Source organism: Lepidochelys kempii, chromosome 16, assembly GCF_965140265.1.
Source record: "Lepidochelys kempii isolate rLepKem1 chromosome 16, rLepKem1.hap2, whole genome shotgun sequence".
In the NCBI taxonomy this organism is placed as follows: Eukaryota; Metazoa; Chordata; order Testudines; family Cheloniidae; genus Lepidochelys; species Lepidochelys kempii.
Genome location: NC_133271.1, coordinates 26,687,754 through 26,710,717, shown reverse-complemented (window position 1 = coordinate 26,710,717; position 22,964 = coordinate 26,687,754). Strand labels below are relative to the sequence as shown.

General features: G+C 40.4%; 1 protein-coding gene across 7 annotated transcripts in view; it reads right to left on the bottom strand.

The window, feature by feature from the left end:
- The window catches only part of NEK6 (NIMA related kinase 6), a 107,287-nt gene that overhangs the window by 61,126 nt on the left and 23,197 nt on the right, over nucleotides 1–22,964 (bottom strand). For 5 of the 7 annotated variants that reach the window (XM_073314021.1, XM_073314020.1, XM_073314014.1 and 2 more), the window contains exons 2-3: nucleotides 13,834–13,905; nucleotides 2,773–2,894 (exon numbers count right to left, since the gene is read on the bottom strand). In XM_073314021.1, the coding sequence (XP_073170122.1) occupies nucleotides 2,773–2,865 (93 nt within the window). In that variant the 5' untranslated portion in view covers nucleotides 2,866–2,894; nucleotides 13,834–13,905. Of the gene's footprint in view, nucleotides 1–2,772; nucleotides 2,895–5,144; nucleotides 5,253–13,833; nucleotides 13,906–22,964 lie in introns of all 7 variants that reach the window. The other 2 variants (XM_073314017.1, XM_073314018.1) reach the window with 2 other exon arrangements.

Below are 22,964 nucleotides of genomic sequence, written 5' to 3'. Positions count from 1 at the left end.
GCTTGCAGTCAGGAACATTACCAGGAAAGCACTGTTTCTTTTTACAAACTTCATAGGAACATAACAACATGGGCTGATATCCTTGCTTGTGATTTTATACGGTTTTATCGCTATATATTCACTTACTCTAATTAGAAAACTTCTAAATATGAAGTTCTACTGTGAGTCATAAGGAAAAGGTTAACTAAAACACTAAATATAAATACTGCAGATGAGCAGCTAGGGATGGCTGTAAACTAGCACTGCAAATCTTTGGGGGAAAGTCTGAAACAAACTGTGACATGTAGTCAATTTATCTCTCTTAAAGTTGGAGTTCTATACCTTTTTATTGTATCTGCAACTTATAAAAAAATAAATATCAAGCCACCAGAGTACAGCTACCATAGCCCCAAATTTTTATTTAATGGAAAAATACTCCAAAATGTGAACTATACAAAGATCAGACTACAACTGGAAAACTATGCTGGTACTAGCAGCTCACGCAGCATTAAGAAAAGCAAATACCCTTCCCCACCTGTGCAGAAGCACTTTAGCGGCAGCATTAGATGTAGAAGGGCACTGCATAAAAGCACAGTCTTATTATGGAAGTGTTGTCTAGCAGTTGGAGAAGAAGACGGAGAAGGAGTCAGCGGTCCTGGAATTCTATTTCCAGCTCTGCCACTGACTTGTTATACAACATTAGGTCAGCCATTGCCTCCACTTTGCCACCTGTAAAATGGAGATAACAATGCTTTTGTGAAGCATTTGAAATTGTACGATGAAAAGTGCTAAAAGGATTTTTCAGTCAGAGTGAAAACTACCGTTAGGAAAGGCCTTTGGGATAGGAGTATACTCCTGGTCTAGTCCGTCTGCAGCTGAGGGCACAACCTTGACTGAAGAAAAGAAACCATTCCATTTGGTTTATTCTCTCTCTCTCCACCTCTTTTTTTTTTTTTTTTTTGGGGGCTGAGACTTTAAAAGCCAACACACTGCCTGCTCCGCAGGAACACTGAAGCCCCATGCGTGACACTTTTCATACGAGATGTTTAATGAACATTTCCCTCTCTCCCACCTTAAACTACAGCACAGCATGCTAGCATTACTAAACACCCTCAGAGACAAGGATCGCTGCATTTCATGGTGCAGAAATTATGTAGTTTGGGATCCTTCCACATAAGAGGTACCACAAAACTAAGAAGTTCTCTAATTACATTTATGCCAAATGAAAAATCAGATATACTGCAATAAACAAGCCATCATCATCATGACACACAAGGAAGTTGTGATAATCTTTGCTTTGGAAGTTACTATATTATGTGTCTTTTTACAATAAACTAAGTTTTAAAACTAACATTTCACCTTCTCTGTAACGCTGTGTTTCTCTGGTTTATTCAGCATCAGGGCTTTTAAAAAGGAGCAAAGATGCAAGAGCTCTTTTCTCCACCCCCAATTTCCAACCTGGATCTTCCTCAGAACAGCTGACATACTCAGACATCTCCACTGATATCATTTAGATACTAATGGGAGAGGGGAAAATCTTCACTGAACAATGACCATTCAGCAAAATGAGGTTGCTCAGCATCAGGGTAAAGGCAGAACATAGAGTATTACCTACTAATTACACTTAACTGTGTCATTACAAATTCTAACATGTGTTCCACAATGCCATGAATGTATCTGCTGCTTAAGAACACTTCCTAATCTTGTTCATGAAATAATTACAGGGGCTATACCCTGCCAAATGAGGCAGTAATTAACCCTAATTGCTCAAAATGCAACTGGCTAATTCTAGGAGATTAATCAAGGGGATTCAATTATTATTAAATGACTTAATATGACAAATTGCTGCATTAGGAGAGGAGGCTGTGCTCCATACAATGTATTTTCAGAGCAGCACTAAACAAAATAGATTCATTGTTGTACTGTATAAGCAGATAACCCACTGTTTTTGGAATCTTGTACCTATGTTTTGCTACAGCTTTCCTAATGAATCATTCCTGTCCAAAGAACCTCAAAACACCACTGGATCCAATACTTAATGTGGCAAATTAACACTCACTTCCCAGCAAGACTTCCAGCATTCTTCTCTACCTTTAAGGCTTTTTGTTAACTGCACTAGGCACTGTGCAGGTAAAACCTAACAGTTCTGATAATATCTGCAGCCTGAAACACCCTCCAAGGAGTGACATAGCCCCAAGCCATACCAACAAAAATAATCTCTTGGTTAAACTGAAAATCTGCAGTTAGTCTGGAAATAAGACCTAATGATATCTTTATCCCCTACCCCTTTTGTGGACTGCCAGTTACAAGAGGGAGATCATCGTACAGGGAAATATGTTGGTGCTGAGAAAAAATATCAAGGAACGATGCTCCCAGAGGCTCAGAAGACAGAAAGAGATCATACAATTTAATCTGGACTGACCTGTTTCTTGTATTTGGTAATTATCACTAAAATATTCAAGTCGATGAATAAATAATATATTTATCATTAAAATTCAAACAACTTCTTTTCTTTGGCCTTCCTTTAAAGGATCACAGTAGCACAGAAAGTCAGCATTGTACCAATATAAGCTTTTTATAAGCCAATTTCAAAACACTTGCTATAGGCAACACTGAAAATGTTTCCCATTCCTCCTGTGATCATCAAAAATGGGTTTGAAACAACACTGTCAAGCTCTTTAGGCCCAAAAATTTATATATCTTAAAGACTATAATAATCTTAACATTTAAAAAAGTTATAAAAAAAGACTCAATGGGGTCTTTAAGGGGGATTAAAGAGAGAAATGTGCTTACTTGAGGATCATGCTGATATTCCTGCCCTGGCACTTTGCAGAGAGGGTTGTTCTGGTCCCCTAGATGATGTGGATGGTTATGTTGTCCTTCCATGGTAACATGCCAATCTTTGCCCTAGAATTCTGTTGAAATACAAAAAAAAGCCATGTCACTGTTACCAATCCAACACATTGAAAGTGGAAAGAATTTGCAACACGCGTCTGTCTGAGTATGTGGATGTGTTTGTACATAAACAGAGAAAGAGGATAGTCTTTTCCTCTCCTTCACTCCAGTGGAGGTTCCAGTGCACAGAACTCTTGAAGCAGAATACCTCACCTTCCACCATAGCCTCCAGAGTCTAAGCATGTCACAAATACACTACTCAGAGTCCTTCCAGCTTGTGTATGCAGAAAGCAGTGAGTCAAGCAAATTCTGAGTCTCCACAGACAATAGCAAGGGAGGAAGCCTCTCATCATAAGCATCATTGATTTCCATGAAAGCTTTCAAACTGAGCAGAATATCAAGAACAGCTAATGTCCGTATGTTCTCTCTTTATGTTACCCATAAAAGACCTTGCTTTCACCAGTTTAAATATAAATTAATTTTGCAGCAGCAGTACCTGGCACTGCCCCCAATAAAGCTACATGACCTAAATGTAATTCTATATACAGGTAAGAATAATGTGAGAAAGGTCAACACTTTCTTCACTGATAAAAGAAAGGAACTAAAAGAAATGAATAAGAAAGAGTAAAAGAAAACTGTTTCTTCAAGAAAGTACTTCATATATCTAACTACTCTGCCTGGCACACTATCTTGCACTGGGAGGAATTACAGATCCAAAAGGTCTGTCTCATCCCTAGTAACTCTTTAAATCAGATGGCATATCAATTGTAAACAGATTGTGCACTTTTGCCAATTTAAAAATACAGAATTAAACTGACTGCGAGCCAATAATGTTCTCCAATGAGCCTGTACCTTGACATCTTTCGACATTCAGAACCCGCATAGGTTTGTTGGTGTCCTCCATCCCACCCATATCTATTCAGTGGAATCTATATAAAACAAAAAAGTGAAATCCCCCACCTAAAGCGCTTTTATTTCTTTCTGGAGGTACGTATGACCCTGATGATGGCCTGTACAAACGTCCAGATGCACTTAACAAGGGTTAGCAGATGTAGAGTGATGCAATAATGGACCCCATGTGTTTTTCTGAGCCATACTTCCCATTTCCTGACCAGACAGTTCCTCTTCCAAAGCATTCCAAAGCCAACTACCTGTTTTTATTTATTTTAATATATCTTTGGCAGCATGACAAGTGCAAGTCTTTGGGTTAATCTCAAACCAGAAGCACAGAAGACAGGCTGCAAGGTCAGGGATTTTCTGAATGGAGAGGAGGAAAGTTTAAAAGGGAAAAAAATCCACAGGTATGTGTGCTCCAAGTAGCTTCATTAAGGAGAAGGGCTGTCTTTTTGATCTGAAGGAAAAAGAATTTGATGGAGCCAAAAAATGAAGACCTTCTTTGCATCGGTCTTCACGGCTGAGGATGTAAGGGAGATTCCCAATCCTGAGCTATTCTTTTTAGGTGACAGATCTGAGGAACTGTCCCAGATTGAGGAATAATTAGAGGAGGTTTTGGAACAACAAAATCCAAATCCTCAACAGTTAGACCATGCCTAACTTATAATCACACTCCGTAAACAAAACCTGTACTTTGTAAGCCATTTAAAATAGTAAAAACATCAGTGATGGTTATGCATGCAGACTTATAGCTCTGCACTCTACATCCCCAACAATACCGTTTGCAGGGTGGGCATCATTTAAAACATTATACAGGTTGAGGGAGGACTTCAGGATCATCCTCTGTTAGCAGCTCAAAATGCCAAAGCTGACATTACACCGTGACCTAGGGTCAACTGAAAAGTTAAGATTCAACCACCCCCCAAAATTGTCTTTTCATACAAGTTGGTGTGTTGGAGAAAGCAATAGGTGGAAGACCTGTTAGAATACAGTGACACCAACACATTGACCTAGGAACAAAGAGAAAAAAAAGAACAGTACTGCAGATAAATTTGTTCCATTTTCCCCTTACAGCAATTACTAGAGAGACAGCATCCCAATAGAGGCTCCTACAGAAGTTACAGAACTGAAGGGGGGGGGGGAGGAGGGAAAGAGTGTACAACAACTGCCAACAGACCAGTTTCTGATAACGTATTCTATCAGCAGCCAATAACCTGCAATCTCTTATTTCATTCGTACTGTCACTTATTCCTCATTTTCTATCTAAAATTTCCCTTCATCCCACACAAATTGTGTCCCATTTTTTAGCACTGAAAATGTATTGTCGTTATAAATGTGAAGTGCCGAGTCAAAACACAAAACGAAATCTAACTTGCATTTAAGTTGCCAGTAATGTGGTTGCTGAAAGGAGTAGTGAAATCCAGTACCCACACCACAACTCAGATTCCTGCACCTCAAGCATCACATCTGGGTTTATCTTAAATCTGTAGAGAAGGGTGGGGGATTATCAAGTGGTTTCAAGTATGACTGGATTTCTTTTATACCTCTACAACTTCAAATAAGACTAAGTAAAAGTTTGTGGGCGTTGGGAAGGAAAAGACTAAAAAAAAAAAAAACATGAATGAAAGGGCACTGAGAATGTTATAGATCAGCCAAATTTACAAGTAAGCTGCTGGGAATCCAATCTTTGTGCAATAACTTTTTGAGAACACAAAGTCAGATCAAAGCAACCCTGTCTGGAAAAGTGAAATTCCCCTGTTGGCTGAACAGTGTAAAGCAGTTTGCTCCCTTAGTTGGGTACAGTAATCCTTATTCCTACCCTTCCTTCCAAATGGATCTCCGGTATATATGAAAGCACCATCTAGATCCAATGTAAACAGGAGCCACAGGCATAACTCCTCTTTTACTTCCTAATCTTTATTGCCACAAGTTCCTATCAAAGGTAACTGATGTGGTATGGTTTCAGAGTAACAGCCGTGTTAGTCTGTATTCGCAAAAAGAAAAGGAGTACTTGTGGCACCTTAGAGACTAACCAATTTATTTGAGCATGAGCTTTCGTGAGCTACAGCTCACTTCATCGGATGCATGCCGTGGAAACTGCAGCAGACTTTATACACAGAGAATATGAAAAAATACCTCCTCCCACCCCACTGTCCTGCTGGTAATAGCTTATCTAAAGTGATCATCAGGTGGATTTGTGCAGGAAATGGCCCAACTTTATTATCATGCACATTGTGTAAAGAGTTGTCACTTTGGATGGGCTATCACCAGCAGGAGAGTGAATTTGTTGGGGGGGGGGGGTGGAGGGTGAGAAAACCTGGATTTGTGCTGGAAATGGCCCACCTGATGATCACTTTAGATAAGCTATTACCAGCAGTTTCCACGGCATGCATCCGATGAAGTGAGCTGTAGCTCACGAAAGCTCATGCTCAAATAAATTGGTTAGTCTCTAAGGTGCCACAAGTACTCCTTTTCTTGATGTGGTATGGTATTTCCATACAATGTCACATGCAGCATGAAAATAGCTTGCATAACATCTTAGTAAATGACATAAGGGCTGAAGGAAATTAAATATCTTTAAGCAAAGGAATAACTGATCCACGTTATCTTTGTTTAAGCACAAAAATGAGTATACAACATAGCATTTCTAGGAGGAGCAGTGAAATGTATCTTGTCACAATGAATCATATTTACAGATTCAAGATAATCAGAATGACTAGAGGCAGAGAATGACTGTGAACCAGATCCCGATACCTTTATTCAAAATGAAAAAATCCCATGAATAGTTAATAGAAGTACGTGTGGATTAAAGTACTACTCGATATGAGTAGATGTATCAGATTCTGGCCCGGAAAGCAAGGCTTCTCTTCAAACTATTTATTCAGAATTTACACATTAAATACTAAAAGACCCAGGAAATGCAAGATGACTTTGAACAGAGTGCTTTTGGCTAGTAAAATAACATGCCTAGTTATTCATCCATCTGTGTTTCAGGTACTGTGCCAGTATTGGGTCACCTCTTTGTGGCTGGTCTGATACTGTTCCAAGAGTATAACAACTGTGACAAGATAAGATTTAGTGTCCAAAATTAATTTTTGTCAGAAATCTTTGTTCCAGCAGTCTTGGCAAGCAGTGAGCGAGACAGGGAACTTTGCTATGTATTAATAATGCACCAAGGGCATCTGAGCACTGACTTCCTTTTACTTTAAACTACAACAGTTGGAAAAAGAGGAGGATCATCACAGCTCAAGTCATCAGAAGAATTTTTGCATTGGAGGTTTATTTTGTTCTATCAGTACTATTCGTTAAAGAGCCTTAAGCGCAGACAGAATTTTGCTGGCTGGGTATAACACAACCTACCATAACGCATGGATGTATGGTGACATTTTAAAAACATCCACTATCTTTTTAGAAATATGAAATTGAGAATTAAACAAATGCTTTAAAAAGCTTCCAGTGCCAATGCTCAGAACCAGCACACATCATGTGAACCGCAAAGTTTTAGGTTATTCCCCCATCCCTCAGAGACTACATCATGCTACTTCCCCTCAGTAGCCATATAAATCACAGGAACAAATTTTGAGTTTTCCATGTTGCAGCAGAACAAGCTACAGATTCATTCTGAGGCCTGATGCCATTCTTTCTGTTTTTCCAGTGCTGGCCATTTGATTATGAAAAGAGGTTGGGGCTTCTATGAGGAAAACATCAAGGATTCTGTTATATTGATCTACCAACCAGGAAAGCTATAAAAGCAACAAACATTCATCAACAACATTCCCAATACCAAAGAATTGCAAGAGCCCTATAGTACAGTACCCACCAAAAACAAAGTGCTGAACACTCCTGGGTTGGTCTAAATATAAAAGTATTTAAAAACCCATAATATGAACTTCAGTTTGTTTTCATTGTCCATGGGGAGAGGAGTACAAAGAATCAGCATAAGTAAGAAAAAGTAACATTAGATGTTAACATTCTTTCACTTTTAATAATCTGTAAGTTTATTAGTAACACAGATAAGGAAGATCATGATGGGTTTGTTTGTTTGTTAAAAAAAAAAAAGCCCCTTTAATAATAATACCCATCTCTTATATAGTACTTTTCATCAGTAGATCTCAAAGCCCTTTATAAAAGGTGTCATTATTCCCATTTACAGATGGGGAAATCAAGGACAGAGAGGGAAAGGTGACTTGCCCAAGGACACCCAATGGGCCACTGGTCAAACTGGGAACCCAGATCTCCTGAATCCTGGTCCAGTGCTTTATCCACTAGACATATGGAATCTCTCTTAGACACACCCGCAAGTAGTTTGTGCATTATGTGTTGCTGTCGGAGCCATCAAATTTATAATTCTCTAAAAACATGGGACCTAAAATAACTAGGATTTATAAAGGTTTCTTATTTAAAAAGAAAGCATAATAAAAAATCCTACATGCACAGAGAACATACTGATACGGGCTTACTGACAGATTCCCTTTTTGCTTCTTACCACCCAAGACAATTAAGTTGCACACTTAAAAATTGAAGATACTGGAATGCATTAAGATATCAGGTCCCAGCTGCCATACTCGAACACTGATTCATATCTATAGTCTAACACTGATCTTATATCACATCTACCATAGCCTGCCTTAGGGACAGAATGAAGTCCAAAAAGATATCCAGTTATTTGTAAAACTGAGAAGCCAAGCCAGTCAGCAGATCACATGAAACTCAGGCACTTCTAAGAGAACCATAACTCTGTAGGAAACACAAGGTATGTTCACTTACAAGGAGAGATTAGACAATGGGAAAGTAATTAACAGCTCAGAATAACATAGCTACCGCAAGCATGCAGAAGAGTTTATTAGGAAGAGTATTAGGGTTTGGCCAGTGTTTGCTTAAAGTACTGTAGCTGCAAGCAAATAAAGGAGTAAGAATAAAATCAGTTTTGAAAAGAGATATGGCTGAGCTCACATGACACCAGCTCTGATCCCCGCTGACACCTAAGGGACAGAGTGTCCTGCTTGAAACTGGCAGTTCTGCTATTCCAGGCTCTTATTGGCACACACTCACACTATAGGTAGACTGGTAAATTTATCCTCAGTAAGAGGACCGATAGAGGGCCTTCAGATTGCTGATAACAATGGAGAAGCACTTTTTAATGTCAGCAAAGGCTCCTGAATTGTAACTCTACAATAAACTAAAAGGAGTACTTGTGGCACCTTAGAGACTAACCAATTTATTTGAGCATGAGCTTTCGTGAGCTACAGCTCACTTCATCGGATGCATACCGTGGAAACTGCAGCAGACTTTATATATACACAGAGAATATGAAACAATACCTCCTCCCACCCCACTGTCCTGCTGGTAATAGCTTATCTAAAGTGATCATCAGGTGGGCCATTTCCAGCACAAATCCAGGTTTTCTCACCCTCCACCCCCCCACACAAATTCACTCTCCTGCTGGTGATAGCCCATCCAAAGTGACAACTCTTTACACAATGTGCATGATAATCAAAATACAGACTAACACGGCTGTTACTCTGAAACCTACAATAAACTGTTGCATATTTTTTTAAGTTTTATGACACTTTAAATAAAAATAGGCAAAAAGGTAACTAAAGCCAGTATTCCAGTTGCACTTTTAAACATGAATACAATGCAGTAGAGGACACTGGGAATGCCTACTATAGCTAAAAGCTGCAAAACTGTTTACAATCTCCCATCTTCCCAACCCTATTTTCAGATGCTTATACTTTTCTAACAAACAAGTAGACAAGATTGTTTGAAACACTCACATTCTGGGCTAAAGTTTCCCTGCTTGATCTCTGTAAGGTGAAATTTATGGATTAAAGAAAGCTACATGTGTAAAGGCTAATTTGTAACTAAAGAGTATATTGAAGACTGAATTACCAATTGATACCTCAGTCATTCTAACTTCTTTGTTTACATAATTAATATATTTGTAAACCTTTGTTATTTAAACCAGGAACTATTCGGGCTATGTTACATTCACAATATGGGGAAGACTATCCCACCAACTCCTAAGAGGTAACTACCACAAAACCTTAAACATCACTAGGACAATGATTTTCCAGGACTGAATGTAAGGGAGCACTTCAAAATTGTGTCTCTCGGTCTTAACTGTTCTTTTCAGAATTGCTCAAGTCCATGGGCTATTACAGTCTTGCACCTTATATTTTGGCTGTACAAATCAGGATGGGATGCTGCATGCAGGTACATGTTGTTGTCTGCAAGCAGCACTCTTCCTATATTAAACAGGAAATAAATGCAGGCTGCACTGTAAGAATCTTCAGCTGATTTTATCCATCTTATGCCGCCAGAGTCACAAAGGTGTCAGTACATCACTGCTAATCAACACAGTGTAATACTTTAATGACTCTTCTCTTTTTAAGATGTTGAATTTTAAAAGGTAAAGTTCCACTGAGGTTGGAAGTAAACGATCGAGAGGATTTTGGCACCATCTGTACCCAAAGAAATTGGTCAAAGAAAGGTAATTAAGTTACAAGAAATCCAAGACCTTCACTGGGTAACAGAATTCTGCTAGATCTTGGATCCAATATTGCTACCCAGTTTGTTAACAATAAGGAAACACTTGTCGGATGGAAGGTAAATCTACACTGCAGTCGAATGATCTCAGCTCAGATAGGCATACTCTCACTAGCTTTAATTTAGCTTGCACACTAAAAATCACAGTAAAAACACAGTGGCATGGGTTTCAGTGCCAGACATACATGCCTACCTGATTCTCTGGGTACTTAGTCATGTTGCTAGCCCATGCTGAAGCTCATGCTGCCTCGTCTTCATTGCTATTTTTAGCATGCTAGCCAGATTAAAGCGAGTACAAGTGGGCCTACCGGAGCTGCAAATCACACCTTCAACTGCAGTGTATGCTTTTTCCACAATACATAAAAAATATAGACACCATTCCCACTCAGTAGATGCAGCGCATTCTGAAATATGGCTAAACTCAATCTGAAGGAATAATTATGTTGATTTTATGGTGCATGCACTCCATCTTCAATCATGTATTTTATGTAGCTTTCTTAAAAGGGATACTTAAGTCACTGACATCCAAAATGTGAAAACTTAAAGGTATATTTTACATTTCCATAGCAAATGTGCTCCTGCCAAAATGAGTGTTTTTTAAATTAATCCCTGCAAAGATAAATAACCCAGAAAACGGTTCCAGCTCTAGCTCCTGTATTCATAGCTGTACAGCAGTTTCTAACTGAACCACAAAAGAAATGTACACTAGATTAACAGACCTGAAAACTAAAAATTTTCTGTTTATCTATCCATAGCTTTGCAACAGCAATTCAAGCTTCCTCAAGATTTGTAAATTCCAAGAGTGTGCCACAATTCTAACTTGCAGGAACTATATCCAGGGGTAAGAGGAACATTTCATCTCCATGGCCTATTCAGACCTTGTCCTCTCTTGAGACACACAACAAGACTACAAAAATTAGTGCACTGTGATGGTGAGTTTGAAGATGTGATTCCCCTGACAACTAGACAGAGATCAACAAACTCATTTTACCTAATGCTTTCCAGTCAACTTTCAATACATTATCACTGGCACAATACAGCATCAAAGAAATCAGACAGAAAAAATCTAGTCAAGTCCTGGTTAAGCAAAATACGAAAGGTACACAAAATCAACAGTAGAGAACGTTAATAAAAGACCAGAACTGAAAAACATTTAATCAGACTCCTTCTCACTTCCTTTTCCCATTTGGTAATAAAAACATAATTCCAGAAGAATATTTGAAGAATTCATCATCTGTTTAACCACCAAAGACAACAGTTGGAAACAAGTCAAGAGGCCCTGGAACGAGCTCTCCCTACCCACTGGCAGTGTCCGACTCTACTTTGTCCTAGCCCTGCACTTTCATTACTCAAGAGATGGGCTCTCTCTCATTGTTACTTCCAAGGTACTTAGGAAGCTCAGACTGTTCTTGTTTGGGCCTTGCAGCTGGGGAAGTGTAAACAGATATATTTTTAAAATAGCACAGAGGTGTGCCACACATTCCCCATATTGGATGAAAAAGGGAAGTTATCACAATCACCTCTGAGAAGAGTAAGTTACAAAAAGTAACCAATGCTGAATTTCTGTTTGAGGCTATTACAAATGCTCACATTAAATATTTCAAATGCACAAGATCCAAGTAGGTCATATGCCACAAAAATCAATATATGTAGAGGCTAAGTCATTCTCCAAAATTATGCATGTCATTCATGGGATCCTTTGTAGTCAGTGTTAGCCACTTGTTGAAATCAGGCTCTCAATCTTTATTTTTTTTTAATCAAATTTTAAATTAATATTTTTGCTTCTGGACAATTATTTATTCTGAGAATTCCTGTTTGGACATATGGTTCCTTTTTACTGTGAGGTATGAATGGTCATTGTTGGGGTTCCATTCCCTATAAGCAGCACGGAGTAACTGTGAGTGAATATTAATCTTCTCAGCTTCTAGAAAGGGAAATGTAGGGAGGAAAGCTTTCATCACTGCTTTTTCAAGCATGGCACTTGGAGAATTCTGGGTAAAAATTATTAACGGCATGCTATGAGTCTTGCAGTATTTGGGGTAAATTCTAAGTGACCACGCAAGTTCTGAATGATGCTGATGACCGACCGACCAACCAATCTAATGAACCCAGCAATACCGCATACCAATTGTGGTCAGTTTCACACAACATTAAAGCATAAAATGTCTTTAGTTAGTGCTGGCACTTTACCTATAAGTGAAAAATGATAGGGATGCTCTTTTGAAGGGTTCAGAAACACAAGAATGATCATATAGGAAAAGAATAAGTGGCCAGTTCAGTCAGGTATTCCTCCTCCTGCCATGCCAGAATAGACCAAATGACCCATCCATGCCAGTGCCTCAGTCAGTGGCCAATGCAAGAAGTGTCAGAGGAAAAAAAGTAACCCTGTGCTAAACGAATTGTATAATACTATGCCACAAAGAGAAGCTTCTTCTTTACCTAAACCAGTGGTCCCATATGGCCTGAAACACAACTGGCGTTTACAATTTTGTCCGAGACTAGAGTAATCGCAGGTGCTTGTCCAATTTGCATAAATCTCTAATCAGTTTTGAAATTCACAATCATTTGTCTTAGCAATATCTTGTAGCAGCAAGTTCCACAGGTTTATGGCATGTAAGATTTTATGAAAGCAGTATAACCTAGCCCAGGGGTTCTCAAACTGGGGGGTCAGGACCCCTCAGGGGGGGTCGTGAGGTTATTACATGGGGGGTCACGAGCTATCAGCCTCCACCCTAAACCCTGCTTTGCCTCCAGCATTTATAATGGTGTTAAATATATTAAAAAGTGTTTTTAATTTATAAGGGTGGGGTCACACTCACAGGCTTGCTATGTGAAAGGGGTCACCAGTACAAAAGAAAACTTGCAAATTACGATTAAGCAACATTAGCAAAACTGGCTGTGCTGTTTATATGCAATCTTCAGTATGTCACAAGAATGGACACAGGCTGGTAAGTGGGACACTCTCTCTGCATCCCCACCAAATCTAGAAAATCAAGGAACAAACTTCTTTTACTGAAAATAAAGAGAACTCATATGAACAAAGAAGCCAGTGATATGCTTCAGTTATTAAAATGCTGGCACTTAGCTGCACATTATAAATAAATGAAGCAACATTGTCTCAGTTAAGCACTTAGTTTCGTAAAGAAGACAGGTTTCAGAGTAACAGCCGTGTTAGTCTGTCTTTGCAAAACGAAAAGGAGTACTTGTGGCACCTTAGAGACTAACCAATTTATTTGAGCATGAGCTTTCGTGAGCTACAGCTCACTTCATCGGATGCATACCGTGGAAACTGCAGAAGACATTACCTTAATGTCTTACATTAATGTCTTCTGCAGTTTCCACGGTATGCATCCGATGAAGTGAGCTGTAGCTCACAAAAGCTCATGCTCAAATAAATTGGTTAGTCTCTAAGGTGCCACAAGTATTCCTTTTCTTTTTGTAAAGAAGACAGTCATCAGGACATCATACAACCACACAAAAACTGGCAGGTCTTGTATGACTGAATATGCTGCTTACCTAAATATCCGCAGTGGAGTTACTGGCGCAGGATTGTTTGCCTGTACCCAAACCAGTAGGGAAAACAGTTTACTGGAAATAAAGGAAGGAAATAAAACATGGTTAATTAGAGCTGAACCCAACTTAAAAACAAAACATTTTCAGAAAAGAACAATTAACACAGCAGAATGCTGCCTTCCTTCCACCAACAGATCTGAAGTTATAAACTCAAAGGCTAGGAAGACAGCACTCTGAAAACGTATAGGATACCAAACTTCCAACTCGCCGTCTTTTGATGTGTGCACGCACATATATGTCAACACCACTTTAGGAATACATCCCAAATACAGCGATCCACCCAAACCGCAAATGATGTGGAATCTGGTCCTCTCTCAGCCCACATACTAGAATAGGTTTGTCTAATATTTGTCCCTGTATTTGAAGGAGTGGCATGACATGAAAGGAAAGCACACTCCAAACACTCACCCACAAAGGAAATTCCCCTATCAAGCAATTATGAAAACTGCTGAGCTAGTCTCTAAACATCCTAGCACCCACTGTCATCATTCTGAAGAACAGTTATTACTACTACAATCTATTCATTTATATATTGTAGCACTATTCACATGCAAAATGCAATTTTTACAAAGCCAGAAACAAGGTACACAAGCACAAACAAGTAAAACAGGTTTTGACTTAGATTGGAAATAAATGAATTTATCTGCTACCTCAGCTGCATCTTTACTAACATCTGTGAAACGAACAAAGTAAAATCAATAACGTAATTAAAAATCATCAGCATAAGATCATAAAGAACTGTAACCACACAAACCCAAAGTTTTTATAGCTAGAAGAGCACAGATCTAGAACCAAATTCTGCCCTGACTTATATCTTGTGCAGTCACACTATTCCTGAAACTCTGCCTTCAGTCAGCTCCAGTACCATCTGCCCAAGCCAAAGCAACCTGTCAATCAAGATCCCAATTCACCACCTCTCCTCATATAAAGTTAAATGAACCCCCTAACCTGAAGGGGCCCACAAGTGCAACAAGCTCACATTCTCATGGGAACTCCTCCACAGGACTATATCTCCCAAACAGACCTGCCTCTTGCTCTTCTCCTTTGACTCAAATATTCTACTCAGCCAACACCAAGCTTCCACGATCCCCTGCAGGTATCTGACAGGTGCCTTTCATAGGGCAGAAGAGCCCAGGGTTCTTGGTACTGGAGACCAAGATCACTAGTTACAAGATGTACTTTAAGGAACAGAACCTCGTCAGCGTTCAGATTCTTACGCACCAAATCCCCAAGGTGCAGCTCCTCTCCAAACCAGCCTTGGCAACAGCTGCAGCCAGCTTAATCAGGTATTAGCATGTGCCTTTGGATGCCTAAAACTCAACTAGAGAGCAAATTATCCTCTCCCAGATGAATACGCAGTATGACTAGTGCCAAAAACCTCCCAAGGAGATAGTGAAGCAGCAGTAGTTGTGCCTAGCATGTGCCTGTTTCCTGAGCCAGCACACCTCCATCTTATTACCAGGCATAGCCAGCTGCTTTCCATATGACTGGCACTCAGTCCTTTTTGCTGCCCGCAATGGTACTGAGTGTCAGCAAACCCAAATGTCCACAGATGAACTATTGTTAGCTGATCTAATAGGTAGGAGACAAAAGAAAGGATTACACTACACAGAGTAGTAGTGCCCCCCTGTCCCACAGAAAGAAATTGTCCTCATCTGGCTCTGCAGTAACAAGCCTTTTGTTAATCCATCAGGGCCATTGAGGTGGATACTCCTATAAGGACGAAATGAGCCAAACAGATTACTGCTTTTCTTTGCATTGCTACAAACAAATAGCAGGGCTTTGCACTGTTACATCTTATACTGGAGGTGATGGGAAAAATGAAGCCCAGAAGCTAAGTGACTTCCATAAGGCCATTATGAGGCTCAGTATTCCCATCTGTAAAATGAGGGTAGTAGTGTCCTGCCTTACAGACATGCCAAGTGGCCTTTTGCATCTGCCATATGGTTTGAGATCAACAAATAGAAGGTAGTATAGCAATGCAAAATATATTAATGAATAGTGTGTATAGACTATACGCCCACATATGTACTTTTTCTCCAGTTTACTATATTCCTCTACGTTTCTTCCCCACCCTCATTTCCTGGGGGGCCAAATGGGAAAAAGAACTATATTTGGATGAAAATAGCTAGTGTAACAAAATAAGCAATCAAGATATTGTTATGATATGAATACAGCATAACTAAGATGTGTTCTATGCAAGATGGGCCATGTGCGGTATCACTGGAAAGGTTATGATTTACTGAATCTGATTATCCTATTTGTATGCACGTATCATTTCTGTATCTGAAGTTAGGAATATGGACTATGTATCAATTACAAAAGTGTTTGCACCTGGGAAACGCCCACCAGGCAGAATGTAGTCAGTCTGGCTGGTTAGTCAATGGGCCATTACGGAGAACAATAGAACTTTGAAGTTGCCAATCTCCCATCTTCCTGAGAAGCTTCCTAGGATGCTACTTTGACACTGCAGGGTCATGTGATCATATCACCTGGTACTGGACCCCATCTTGACCTACTAGTATTTTTCCACTAATAGGGCTGGGGACCAAACTGGAAAACAAAGGATTCCAGCCATATGTAAATCCTCTTTAAGGCAGGGACGTGAGTTAATCTTGGTCAGTTCTTCGCTGAATCCCTGCCCAAGATGACTGCCAAAAACACCTAAGACTGATCTGGGGAAGAAAGGACTGGACTCAGGCTAGAAGGTGTCTGGTCTGTGAAAGGAATATCTGGAGTTCTCAGCTGCAAGCAAGAGTTTTGTCTTCAAGAATCTCTGTAACCTGCTTAAAACAACACTTAGGGTGAGAAATTACTTGTAGCCAGTTTCTTTAGTGTATTAAGTTTAGTTTGCATGTTTGCTTTATGTGCTCAATAATCTGCTTTGATCTGTTTGCTTTCCTTTATAATCACTTACAATCTATACTTTCTAGTTAACAAACTTGTTTTGTTTTCTTTAAACCAGTTTGTGCAATTCATAACTGGGTGACAAGAAGCTGTGCATATCTTCCTCCACATTGAGGGAGGGAGCGATTTTCATGAGCTTACGCTGTACAGATTTCTGTGCAGAGCAAGACAATGCAATTTTGGGTTTGCACCCCAGAGGAGGTGTGCATTTGAGTACTGGACAATCCCCTAGCTATTCTTCCCAAGCAAAGCTGATTTCAGTGTCTGTGTCTTTCTGCAGCTGGGTGTGTCCCTACCTGTGTGTGTGCTAGAGGAGGCTTGAGGGCCTGGCATAGCAGGACAGTGTGAGGGAGCCCAGGCTGGTGGAACAGGCAGGCTCAGTGGGATTCCAGTACAACAGGTGGCACCCCAGAGTGGGGGAGCATCCCGTCACACACACCCTTCCAAATACCTGTGCATGATTTGTCCGCATTCAAGTGGGTGCCCTATCAAGCCCCTGCCCAGTCACCCTGTGGCATACACAGAGGGATCCAACACTTAATTGTGATTGTGAATAAAAGCTCTAATATTATGTATCGGATGAGCAGGCTCTTCGGTCAATGACTGATGTACAAATAAACATTTTACACACGGGAGCCAGGGTTCCCCAAACTCTAGTGAGTGCTGTGTCATTTATAGTAGGCTCCCTGAAAGAGTGAAGTGATGCAAACTATTTTACAAAGTAACCACTACCACAATGATAATACTTTCCTTCCTCTCTGCTGCCCAATAATGTTCTCTCTCCGGCTTACTCATAAAATAAATCTGTCAAGATGCTATATGAGATTACCTATATTTTTAAATGATGATCTAGGCTTATGATTACATTATCTCCCTGGTTCAGTGTACGTGCGATGGAAAAGGCAGTCCAATCCTAGGAGAGTATTATTTTCGAGTGACTTTTATTGTCCATTATCTTACAGCATTTATGCCACAGCCATGATGTCTGGTAGGAATATTTCACAATAGAAATATCTTTGTCGTTAGTATTCTCATTGCAATTTAGTCAGATCAACCTTTAAATCCCATCTATCATACTGAAGTGCTTTGGCAACACAAGTACAGTAATATATGCTTCCATGTAGAACCTAATTACAGGCTAGGTTAAACAGCATATTCCCCCCCTCCTGTATTACAAGGAGATAAGAAATCCTGAGCAGGCTTTGGTTTCTCACCCTCCCTTTTTGTTGGTGGAAGTACAAGACCAGTTCATTATAACAGACTGATTCCGTCTGGCACATGACAAAAATTCAGTTGAACCTAAACAAACTTCTGACAGCATTTCCAAAAGCAGAGAATATTTACTGTAAATCCTTGACAAATTTTTCCTCCTCAGTTCGTCTCTCTCTGTCTCGACAGTCACCTTAAAATGACTAGAAATTACCATAAGTAAATAGCAGTTTAACATCCAAAAAAAGAGTGTTAACATTTAATACACACCTGCCAAAACTAAAGAACTATTAATAGGGACGTTAAAGGAGAAAACTTGAGACATGCCATTGAAATGCATTAGATAGGAGAGAATTCTGCAAGAAATGAGTAAGAAAATACAATTTAGCAAACATTTTGCTTAAAGAGACTAAGATCAGACCACATACGTAAAGGTAGCTTTTATACCACAGTGAAGAGAAACCTATTAAAAAGAATATAAGCTCTTCAGAGCAGGGACTATGCATTCTTTCTTACTAACAGCTAGAAAAAGTGACAGGAATTCAAGATAAAAACTGTCAGACATGAAGCTCACGCATATCAATTGAGAGTTTCAAAATCTAGGGCTTGGTCTGCACTTGAAGATTATGTTGGCATGGTTATGTTGTCCAGAGTTGTGAAAAACTACACCCATGACACAGCTATGCCAACATAACCCCCAGTGTAGACCCAACGATGTTAACGGAAGAGTGGTTCCATTAACATAGCTAACATTGTTCAGGCAGGTGGTGTTGCTACACCAACAGAAAAGGGTGTTCCTACACCCTTCTATTGGTGTAGGCTGCATCTATACTATGGGGCTTTCCTGGCATAGCAATAACCCAACCTAAAACAATGTCAGAGGAAGTTGTACAGTATTCTCCAAAATATAACTCAACTTGAATAATGTACACCTGCAAAACCCAAGGAGATACACTATTAATCAGCATGAAGACTGTGTAAAGGCTATTGAGGTCTCCCTACAATACACCTGTTGATCTCGTGTCATGGTGATGTTAGTTCATGGATACAGTTCCTAAAACTTACAGCTAATATATTGTCTAATTCAGTTTTATTGTTCCCCAAAGGCACAAGCTCTAAAGAGCTAGAATAGCAAAATTCAACTGTCTCAATCTCTCAAGTTTAAGAAGTTTTTAAAGTGTGCATTGTGGAGCCAATATAACAAAAAAAGGCATCAATCATTACAGTCTATGCAAATACATACGGTGACAAGGCTGAAAAGCAGATGAACTCACCCAATAGACCACAATGGTTCCAGTTCAGGGGTTTCTCAACTTTTTCCTTTCTGAGCCCCCCACCTTCCCATTCCCACAACATCCTATAAAAACTCCACACACACCCTGGTGCCTCAACAACTGTTTTTCTGCATATAAAAGCCAAGACCAGCGTTAGGGGGTAGAAAGCAGGGCAACTGCCTGGGGCTCCATGCCACAAAGGGGCACAGGAAGTTAAGTTCCTTGGGCTCCCGCTCCAGGTGGCAGGGCTTGGGGCTCAGGGAGTCAGCCTCATGCGGTGGGGCTTCAGCTTTCTGCCCTGAGCCCCAGCCAAGTCCAGTGCTGGCCCTGCTTGGTGAACCCCCCTTGGTGAAACCTGCTCGCAGCCCCGCAGGGGGCCCCAGACCCCTGGTTGAGAACCATTGCTCCAGAGTAACAAGGCATTCATTCAGTCTTTAAAAAATGTAGTTGTTTGGTAGTAAAATGTCTTATGAAACAGTTTCTGACTGAAAGCAAGAGTTTCTTTTCAAAATTTCTTGACCATATTTTTAAATCCCAAAAGTTATCAATTAATCCACTACAATTTTTTTAATTCAGTCTTTCTTTAGATTTATACAAGTGCAGAAAGGTATCTTAGTCAAGATTTTTTTTTTTGTCTTTACTGTTCCAAGTGGAGTATCACTTAAACGGGTAACTACCTCTAATGAGAGTTACATATGTACATGGCAAGGTGAAATATTTAAATGAAAAAAATATTTCTTTATTTTTCTTATATCTGAAAAATAATGAATATGTAAATATCTGCTGCCAGGCTCAAATACAGAAGCCAAGTTTCAGCCCGCAGCAAAAATTTTACATGCAAGTTATAAACCCCTAAAAAAAGAGAAGAGAAGCTTTATAATGGAAAAGCTGACAGACCCTTAACTGGAAGCAAAGAACTGAAGTCTTCTTAGTATTTTAGTCACACACATCCCATTTTATGGGAATTAGAATAATTTATCCTGAAGGCAGGTGCAGATGAGGTTTTGTTAAGACTTTGTGTAGTTTTTACTAGTTGCAACAGCTAGAGTGCTGGGCATTGTTTCCTTGAAGATATCAAAATTCATTAACTGAGAACACTTTAGTTAAAGAACTGAAAACCCTAGAGCTTTTTTCATATTATGTCATGTCAACAACTGATATTCATTAAACAAATGGTGACAGCCACTGTAATTCACTGTTCCATATGTAGGAGCAAAATGACATGCTCAGGGTTCAGCTGATCGCCATATTTGGGGTCGGGAAGGAATTTTCCTCCAAAGCGGATTGGAAGAGGCCCTGGGGGGTTTTCTCCTTCCTCTGCAGTGTGGGGCACGGGTCACTTGCTGGAGGATTCTCTGCACCTTGAAGTCTTTAAACCATGATTTGAGGACCTCAATAGCTCGGACATAGGTGAGAGGTTTATTGCAGGAGTGGGTGAGTGAGATTCTGTGGCCTGCATTGTGCAGGAGGTCAGACTAGATGATCATAATGGTCCCTTCTGACCTAAATATCTATGACTCTGTGACAGTAAGTCAACAAACTTAGGGCTTGTCTACACTGGCAATTTACAGTGCTGCAACTCTCTCGCACAGGGGTGTGAAAAAACACCCCCCTGAGCGCAGCAAGTTTCAGTGCTGTAAAGTGCCAATGTAGACAGTGCACCAGCACTGGGAGCTGCGCCCCCAGCACTGGCAGCTACGCCCCTCATAGAGGTGGGGGTTTTTAAGGGCACTGGGAGAGCTCTCTCCCACACAAGCCACGTTAAATCGCTACCCTTAGAGCTATTCAGAGCCACTCACTACAGATGTCAATAGAACTCATGCTACTTGCCAATATTTAAACATTTGCAGCAAACTTCCCACTTTGTTTCAAATCCTTCTTCACCCACAGCTCAAGGTTTACATTAGTCACTGAGATTAATCTTTCAACAGAAATACTACCAAATATTCTACATTGTAGTAGCTGGAAGAACTCCCAAGAAACCCAACTTATTTCTAAAAAAAAGCATGGTTTCTCATAGTTTTATCCATTATTTATCACCCTGTTTAAACTATGGAAAGACCATCAAGTACCACATTTTAAAAGTAATAATAATAAAAGTACTTCATAGAATCATAGAATATCAGGGTTGGAAGGGACCTCAGGAGGTCATCTAGTCCAACCCCCTGTTCAAAGCAGGACCGATCCCCAATTAAATCATCCCAGCCAGGGCTTTGTCAAGCCTGACCTTAAAAACTTCTAAGGAAGGAGATTCTACCACCTCCCTAGGTAACACATTCCAGTGTTTCACCACCCTCCTAATGAAAAAGCTTTTCCTAATATCCAACCTAAACCTCCCCCACTGCAACTTGAGACCCTTACTCCTTGTCCTGTCCTCTTCTACCACTGAGAATAGTCTAGAACCATCCTCTCTGGAACCACCTCTCAGGTAGTTGAAAGCAGCTATCAAATCCCCCTTCATTCTTCTCTTCTGCAGACTAAACAATCCCAGTTCCCTCAGCCTCTCCTCATAAGTCATGTGTTCCAGTCCCCTAATCATTTTTGTTGCCCTTCGCTGGACTCTCTCCAATTTATCCACATCCTTCTTGTAGTGTGGGGCCCAAAACTGGACACAGTACTCCAGATGAGGCCTCACCGATGTCGAATAGAGGGGGACGATCACGTCCCTCGATCTGCTCGCTATGCCCCTACTTATACATCCCAAAATGCCATTGGCCTTCTTGGCAACAAGGGCACACTGCTGACTCATATCCAGCTTCTCGTCCACTGTCACCCCTAGGTCCTTTTCCGCAGAACTGCTGCCTAGCCATTCGGTCCCTAGTCTGTAGCTGTGCATTGGGTTCTTCCGTCCTAAGTGCAGGACCCTGCACTTATCCTTATTGAACCTCATCAGATTTCTTTTGGCCCAATCCTCCAATTTGTCTAGGTCCCTCTGTATCCTATCCCTGCCCTCCAGCATATCTACCACTCCTCCCAGTTTAGTATCATCTGCAAATTTGCTGAGAGTGCAATCCACACCATCCTCCAGATCATTTATGAAGATATTGAACAAAACCGGCCCCAGGACCGACCCCTGGGGCACTCCGCTTGACACCAGCTGCCAACTAGACATGGAGCCATTGATCACTATCCATTGAGCCCGACAATCTAGCCAGCTTTCTACCCACCTTATAGTCCATTTACCCAGCCCATACTTCCTTAACTTGCTGACAAGAATACTGTGGGAGACAGTGTCAAAAGCTTTGCTGAAGTCAAGAAACAATACATCCACTGCTTTCCCTTCATCCACAGAACCAGTAATCTCATCATAGAAGGCGATTAGATTAGTCAGGCATGACCTTCCCTTGGTGAATCCATGCTGACTGTTCCTGATCACTTTCCTCTCATGTAAGTGCTTCAGGATTGATTCTTTGAGGACCTGCTCCATGATTTTTCCAGGGACTGAGGTGAGGCTGACTGGCCTGTAGTTCCCAGGATCCTTCTCCTTCCCTTTTTTAAAGATTGGCACTATATTAGCCTTTTTCCAGTCATCCGGGACTTCCCCCATTCACCACGAGTTTTCAAAGATAATGGCCAATGGCTCTGCAATCACAGCCGCCAATTCCTTTAGCACTCTCAGATGCAACTCGTCCAGCCCCATGGACTCGTGCATGTTCAGCTTTTCTAAATAGTCCCTAACCACCT